This window comes from Colobus angolensis, unplaced genomic scaffold, assembly GCF_000951035.1.
Source record: "Colobus angolensis palliatus isolate OR3802 unplaced genomic scaffold, Cang.pa_1.0 Scaffold175, whole genome shotgun sequence".
NCBI classification, from domain to species: domain Eukaryota; kingdom Metazoa; phylum Chordata; class Mammalia; order Primates; family Cercopithecidae; genus Colobus; species Colobus angolensis.
Window position 1 is genome coordinate 4,738,290 of NW_012114877.1, and position 8,629 is coordinate 4,746,918.

Below are 8,629 nucleotides of genomic sequence, written 5' to 3' on the forward strand. Positions count from 1 at the left end.
CCTCCCGGGTTCACGCCATTCTCCTGCCTCAGCCTCCCGAGTAGTTGGGACTACAGGCGCCCGCCACCACGCCCGGCTAATTCTTTTTGTATTTTTTATAGTAGAGATGGAGTTTCACCGTGTTAGCCAGGATGGTCTTCCATCTCCTCACCTCGTGATCTGCCCGCTTCGGCCTCCCAAAGTGCTGGGATTACAGGCGTGAGCCACCACGCCCAGCTGCAGCTCCTATCACTTTAAAATGTCCCTTGGAGTTACATTTTGTAAGATCTTGAGCTCCATCAAGATTCTCTGCCAGACTTAGCATAGTCTTGGGGCCTCTTGAGTTGTGGAAGCCGGAGGTGCGCCATCTCCTTACTTTACAATCACAATGAATGCTGTATGGAGCTGGTTCTTTTCAGTTCCTTTTTTTTAATTTCCGAATTTTATTTCAGTTTCAGGGGTACATGTGCAGGACATGCAGGTTTGTTACATAGGTAAATGTGTGCCATGGTGGTTTGCTGCACAGATCACCCCATCACCTACCTATTAAGCCCAACATCCATTAGTAATTCTTCCTGATGCTCTCCCTCCTCCCCACCCATCTTCTTACAGGCCCCAGTGCGTGTTGTTCCCCTATTTTCAGTTTCTATATAACTTTCTGTTCCTTAGACATTTGCTTCTTGGAAACTACATCTATAAGGAGCTTAGCTATATTTCATTTTGAGTATTTTTCCCATGAGTGGAAATTCTAAATTGAAACAAAAAAATCAACTAATCCTACATGCAATTCTGTAACAGTGTAGTCCAGGTAAAATGCAATACCGGAATGCCATTCAAATTCTTTACCCGAGAATTAGCTACAATAGCCAGAGACTAATGTGGCTTTTCAAATATTTAGGTTTAGCGTAATTATAAATGTACATAACTAATGATTCATGAACTCCCAAATTATACATCTGCGTTTAATTTTATGTTGAAGTGTTTTTAAATCCTAAGAAAATGATGTTACCAAATGTTTCTGGCTCACTAAATGTTCTATTTTAAAAAATTCTTAATCAAAGGCAAAGACTCATCCAGCACCTTCATATAAAATTTGATGAGTGGGAGATACATTTCTTGTAACGTAAATACATCGGGCTGAAGGAATTCAGAGACAATCTTCTGGAATCTTAAACACAACAGCCCACCAAGATGATGATCACTGGTGTTTTATATTCCTTCTGAGAAAGGCTATAAGACAAAGCATGGATTGACTGAACATGGAAATGCGTGTGACAAAGTCACAGTGTGAATAGAGAGGTTAGGTCCCCCATCACATCATTGTCACTGTCTTACCTGACTGCTTACCGCTTATCATCGCGATGGTGCAGGATTCTTCCTTGGCCAGAGAGGATTCTGCTGGAGTCAGAAATTCAACCAACTGTATTGCCACTGGGTGGCACAATTGGAAATCTCTAAAGAGGATCTGGGCTTTAAAAGGGCCTTTTTCCCTCTGTCCGAAGGACTGGGATTTATAAATACTAAAGCTGCCGGCCATTGTGATTGCTTTTACTTTGGGACTGTTTATAAAAGTGAGGAGAGTCTGTGACCTTTCGAAGAGTGTGGATTTCACAATGGAAACCTCTATGTTGTTATTCTATAGGAAATTAACTGGAATATTTTTCAGGTTTGTCTTATTTTTGATCTGATGAATCCAAGGAGTGGAGCAAGAAGCAGATTTTGGACATGGTTATGAGAATGACAGAAAGTGCCTAAAGCATTTATGCTCTGGCATTCCTCCCTGTTTCTGGAGGTCCAGTATGGTAGGCAACAGCCATGTGTAACTATTTAAATTAAAATTAATTAAGATTGAATAAATTAAAAATTCAGACCCTCAGTCATACTAGCCACATTTCAGTTGCTCAACATGTGGCTACTAGCTACCATATCGTACAACACAGATATGGAACATTTCCCTCATTGCAGAAAGTTCTAGACAAGGCTACTGATATTCTTTTCTTATTGTCTTCAAAAGAATAGACAAATACTGGATGTTTTCTGTCATGCTACCTGAAAATCTTAGGAAGTGTTATTCATTAGCATTAATTGTGCGATGTGACCTGACAAACATTTGCTTAACATTTACCCCATGTTAGATAGATGTATTTTGCAATGCTGTGATGTTTTGTTACCAAAATTTAGGAGCTAGAGTAAATTGGATAATGTGTTTGATGGACATCAACATGGTCTTAAAATCGAATTTGCATGTTGCGTATTGTAAGAATCAATCTATATCACTAAGATTTTGATAATTAAATGCAATTATTCAGTCAATCCTAATTTCTCCAGATCCGTTTTTGTGTAATGTGTTGCCCTTTTCATCTTGTTTTCCATTTTGTTATTTATACTGCTTTTTAGCTTTATTTATTTATTTATTTATTTATTACTACTTTAGATGTTTCTTTTCAGTCATACAGGGAGGGATGCTTGCCTTGTCAAATTTTGACCCTCCATTACCTGTGCGGGGATTGTTTGTACTAGGCTTCTCACTTTCCTTGTGTGGTGCTAGTTCTCAAGCTTTGACTCCCATTGAGAATATCACATTACACACCGACTGAATGGGCTGTGAGAAGATAATTTGCTTGTCTAATATTTGTGTCAACATTCAGGAGTTTTGGTTACATTTATATGCTGTCAAAGCAGCTTGGTGAAAAATGAAAATTTCAGGCAATTTTGTCCTTTTCTCAACAGAGCATATGCCCATCTCCAGGTGGCTGATGTTGGGTGGACAATAAACAGATTCAACTCTATAGTTATTGAACATGTCTATGTGCCATGCCCCGTGTGTAGTACCTGTGGGGACAAAGGTGCATTCAAGAAAGCCCATGCTTTTCAGGAGTTTTCATACTATCAGTAAAATAATACACATTTAAACAAAAATCCCACTGAACATTTCCTGTTGCTGAAACGTTTTGAAGCCATGGATAGTCTGTGCTGAAACTGGTTGAGCATTAGTGTGTGCGATTTAATGTGATGAAACACATTTCACACGAAGAATGGGAACTAATACGGTTTTTTTATGGGCTCATCTTTCTCTAGGACAGTGGTATCAAACTTGGCTGCACATTAAACTCTCATGAAGGGGTTTTTAAAAAATAATGCTACTCTTCAGGGCCAACTCCTGAATAGTGGTTCTCAAAGTGTGGTCCACAGACACATAAAACCTTGGAACTTGTCATACATGCAGATTATCAGGCCCTGGTCCAGACCCACTGACTCAGAGACTGGGTTTGGGATCCACCAATCTGTGTGTTAACAACTCCTTCAGTGATTCAGATACTTAGAAATTTAAGAACCACTGCTCTGGAGACTGTGATTTAATTGGTCCAGGGTAGGATCTACATTTTGATCATTTTAAAGGCTCTTTTTAAAGGTGACTGTAATATGTAGATAGATTTGAGAACCACTGCTCTAGCAGAAAAGTCATTCAAGCTTACTTTTTGATTGGGAACTGTTCAGGTTGGTGTGACATCAGAGAACTAGTTGTTTCAGTTGTCCTTGGATTGTGGTCAAACTGTCTGGCAGGGATTTTCATGCCTTTCAAATACATGGGGGGAAGAATCCACTCACTCTAGACTAGTGTGTGTGGGAGCAAACTTTAGTACTGACCAAAACCCATTGGGAAATAATTCCTAAACTGAGGTAGATGAGTGTTACTCAAACACAAATGTTCATACAGATTACCTGGGGATCTTGTTATTATACATGCAGAGTCTGCCAAGGTAGGCCCAGGTTGGCCTGAAAGTCTGAAAGTCTGAAAGTCTGCATTTCTAACAAACTCTGAGGTGCTAATGTCGTAAGCTCTGGAAATTTGAGCAGTGAGTTAGAAATTACGACTCAGGTCCAACATTTGTGTCAACATTCAGGAGTTTTGGTTACATTTATGTGCTGTCAAAGCAGCTTGGTGAAAAATGAAATGCTATCTATTTTATCAGATATACTCAATAAGGATCTACATTTTAATAAGATCCCTATTGTCTAGAGGGACTCTATATTCTAGAAGAAGAGAAAGCATTCTCACCTCTGGAAGACACAGCCTGGCTATGAATTTCTGTTGTCTATATTGCCAGTCCTAATCCTAGAATTAATTGTAGCTTGTCTAATTCCAAATGTTTGTTCTGTTGTTCACAGGTTTTGTTTTGTTTAGCTCAGAGGAGGAGGATGCACAAGGCACATCCATGTGACTGAGTTCCCAGGGTTACTAAAGTGACAGAAACAATTGTTTAAAAAGAATTTCTTTGGATTTGATGTCTATTCTTAAAAAATTTCACCTTGAGACAAATTCTCTGGAGGTTTGCCAAATAGGAAAAGTGACTGAGTGAATTCAGAGCTTTGATATCTGGAGAGGTGTTTTAAATGGAAGCTACTTCAGAAATAATAAGCAATTGGGTTGGAAATTGTTTAAAATAGATAAACTCAGAAAATATTTGAGTAGCCTATGTATCATCAGCAAAGTTAATTTCTTTCATAATAAATGTGGTATATTATTTAAGCTAAAAATAACAAAATGTGAAATTTCAGAATCCCTATATATCACATTAAAATATTAATCCTCCAATTTTTAAAGCACCAAATAAACAGCTACTTATTTCATATCACATTAAGTATTTCATTAATAATTTGAGGGTTTTCTTGGACTGATTTTTGGTTTCTACTGAGAAGACATACCCATGTCAAATTAATTTCAAAACAAACATTTATGCAATTCTCTTTAGCGAATATCACATGTTAAAAATCTGCCTTAGTTCAAATGATTCATACATGTTAAAGCTGAAATTGACAATGGACTTTAATGTGTTTTTGTCATGTTTACTGTTTGGAAATCAAACTGCATGGAACATAATTATCTAAATTGCAGGATTTTAATATGATGAATTCATAGGATTTAGAACTGGAGGAGATTTTAGATTTTGAATCCAATCCCTTCATTTTATATGTAGGGAAGCTGAAAGCCAAAAAGTTTTCATGCCTCTTTCAAAGTCCCAGAAAGGAGGATTTAGTGTGTGATGGGCTGGGGCCAAAAGAGGCAGGCAAGGCCATGAACGTCCTGCTCAGGAGCTTGTGCATACCCCGTTTCACGTTCCATGGAGAGCCAGCCCTCTCTCCAGCATGGAAAACAACCGCTAAAATACCACCTTTAAAGACCAATGTGGAAAATCACTTTAGGAGAACAGAAAACCACATCTGTTTGGCTTTGGACCCACAAGAATTACATAAATCACCTCTTCTTTGCCCACCAATTATGGTGATTAAATTACTATAAAAATCAAACTTGAAAGAAAAGGAATGCTATTCGCAGGATGATGGCAGAATATAGTGTTGCTCTCCCATCCCCCCTCACCAATTTTTTTAAAGAAAATTCAGAGCATAGGTCTATATTGCTAGTCCTAATCTTAGAATTAGTTGTAGCTTGGGAGGTGCCGGAAGGAGAATCGCTTGAACCCGGGAGGCAGAGGTTGCAGTGAGCCAAGATTGTGCCATTGCACTCCAGCCTGGGCAACAGGAGCAAAACTCTGTCTTAAAAAAAAAAAAAAAAAAAGAATTAGTTATAGCTTTTCTAATCCCAAATGTTTGTACAATATATGTTTAGTAAGCAGACTGTGATGAACCTTATTTATTTGGGTAAGCGCAATTGGTTTTGGACTGCCCTAATTCATAGGCATAATTTTTGAGGCCAGTTGAAAATTTAGGTCCTCACTTAAATGTTGGCGCAGTTAACTAAGACCCAATAGAAAAACAAAGTAACATAAGATTACATTTCATTTTACAAGATAAAAGCAATCAAACATTTAAAAATACTATAACAATAAATCAAGAGGGGGAAATTAGCCAGCCCTTATCTAGTTAACATTTGAGCATTTTAATGTAGAGAGGTTCTTCCCTCTGCTTTTCTAACTTTGCTGATGTAAAAATACACGAACACCTAATAAATGCATATGTGCTTTTTGATTAGGTTGCTTGACACAAATATTTGCATGCTTGCTGAAGATGAACAGGAATTGTATATTGTGTTGGACCTACTATGAGGCAGTAAAATAATAGGATTGATATAAATATCTAGTTTTGCCTCCCTGTGGCCAATTTCTCACTTTCTAAAACTTTATGGATACAATCCAAAATATACACATATACATACATATTTAACTTAATGTTATTGCAGATAAGAATTTGAGAAATGTGGACCTGATTAATGTTAATGGGATTTTACAGAATTTTTTGCACAAGTGTTCAAAAATAAAATTTAAATATATGCAAAGAAAAACACACATTTAATTTACATTGGCAATAAAAGTGGAATAAAATAAATACAGTTTTAGAATAAAAATCAGGCAACCTTGCTAATAAGAGAATAAATAGCTGAAAAGAACAGCTGCTTTTTTATGATTCCAATATTGGCATTTGGAATGCTATAATGTAGCTCAAATGTATAAATCAAACTGTTATTCTAGTACCTAATGATAGCAAGAATAAACATAAGGCTTCATCCTGTTTTCTTTATCTATAAGTCTTCTATTAAAGATGTGAGTCTGGTCTCAGGGGAAAAATAAGTGACAGTCCTGGCAATTTTTGTGTGTGACCAGGACATAGAAGAATATCATGGTTTAACCATCCACCAAACTATTATTTAAATAAATGAAGGTTTATAAGAAAAGAAAATGAATGTATATATTTGGCTCTGTCTCAATCATAGACTCATAGTGCAAGAGGATATGTGAAAAATCCATCTAATGACAGGCATGTGGAAAAATGTTCTTCACAAGTAAACAAAGACATTACCATTTATAGTAGATATTTCATTTTCTACCTTTTAAATTCCTCCTTTTCATCTCCTCCTTCAAATGCTAATACCCCCTTTGACTGGGGTGGAAGGATGGAAGGCAAAGCACTTTCTTAGCCTGCTGGTGGGAGTATTTGTTGATTCTTTTCTGGAGTATAGTTGGGCAATGGTTATGGAGAACCACAAACTTGTTCCTATCTCTTTTTTTTTTTGTATTTTTTTTTAGTAGAGACTGGGTTTTGCCACGTTGGCCAGGCTGACCTCGAACTCCTGACCTCAGGTGATCTGCCTGCCTCAGCCTCCCAAAGTGCTAGGATTACAGGTGTGAGCCACCGCGCCTGGCCATTCCTATCTCTTTCACCTAGGAAATCTCAAAAGCAATGAGAGGCATGCATAAAGATTAATGTTTTTGTAAGTCCGTAAAAAGGGAAGCCACATAAATATCCAATAATTGTGGACTAGTAGATAAATTTTAGTACAGTGTACCTGTACCATGAAATACGCTATAGCTATTAAAACTCACATTGTGAAAAATTGAATAGAATGGAAACATTTCCATGATAGACTATTAAGTGGGGAAAAGCTGGCTGTAAGACAGAAAATAGTGTATGGTTCTGATTTTTATAAAAATATGTATGTATTTGTAGAAATGAAAAGCTGGAAGAATATACACTGAAGTGTGCACAGTAATTATCTCTGGGCAGTATACGTACTCTGGGAAGTATTTCTTCACTGAAATCTTTCATAGTTCCCAAATTTGCAACATGTTTATCAAGTTTTATAACTAGGAAAAAATACATTTTAAAAAAAGTTTAGCTCCTCCAGCCTCTTGTTCTAAATTACAAAGCTATGAGTTGCCAATCTTGTCCTAAAACATAACTTAGGAATATTTAGCATCTCTCTTTCAGCGAAGTTCTTAAATACACTTCTCTTACAATTCACATTCATAGTCTCCCATGTTTTTCTGGGGTAGAACTGTCTTTATTTTTTACAATACCTTTGATTTCATGTTGAAACACAATTCTGAATCCACACCTTGGCTTTCTCATCTCCAATCTTTACAGTATCTCTTGTCCAGCCTTTTGCTCTTTCTTTCTTTCTTCTTCTCTGAGTCTCTCAGAGAACATCCCAGGAAAACCTACAGTCCACTACAGAACACGCCTGGAGGCCAACTCACTGTTTCCTTCAACAGTGTAGATGTCAGAGGAACCCAGCTTTCCCCTGGGAATTCTACCTCTGTAGCTCAGTAGAGTTGCCCCAGTGCTGTGGAGGAGTGGGCACTTACCCCGAAGCTACTGCTTTCTCTTTGGGCATTCTTGGTCTGACAGTGAAGAGTGAGACTAAGAAGACCTCCTGAAGTGAGTTAATTGACTTGATGGGGACTTTGCTATTCAGAGCTCCCAGCAGCCACACTTTCTCATCCTTTCCTGGATCACTCAGCATTAGCCTTCATGGTGAATATCACCTGTCTGCTTGTTTTTCTATTTATTTATTTATTTTTAAAAACCTTTATTATTTCATTTTAATGGACTATTTCATTCATTCAATTATTTTTGATTGATTCAAGTAACATATTCAAACTAATTGAATATGTTTGTGAACTAATTCAAACAACACAGAAGTATATAGGTTTGCCCAGAGGTAGCAACTAATATTATGCATGAACCCATCCAGATATTTGTCTATATATCAAAAATAGTGTGTGCGTGTGTGTGTGCATTTACACATATGTGTATGGACATGTACACAGATTTTAATTAGTGTTTTTGCAAAAATGATATGCCATTGATAGCAATTTAGGTTATTTTAAGTTTTTCTTTTTTTTTTTTTTTT

General features: G+C 37.0%; 1 protein-coding gene across 1 annotated transcript in view; it reads left to right on the forward strand.

Moving 5' to 3' along the window:
* The first annotated feature begins 1,660 nt into the window (after nucleotides 1-1,660).
* Nucleotides 1,661-8,629, forward strand: part of CREB5 (cAMP responsive element binding protein 5) — a 554,145-nt gene continuing 547,176 nt past the window's right edge. The window contains exon 1 of the mRNA XM_011938612.1: nucleotides 1,661-1,781. Within this exon, the coding sequence (XP_011794002.1) occupies nucleotides 1,779-1,781 (3 nt within the window). The 5' untranslated portion in view covers nucleotides 1,661-1,778. The remainder of the gene's footprint in view (nucleotides 1,782-8,629) is intronic.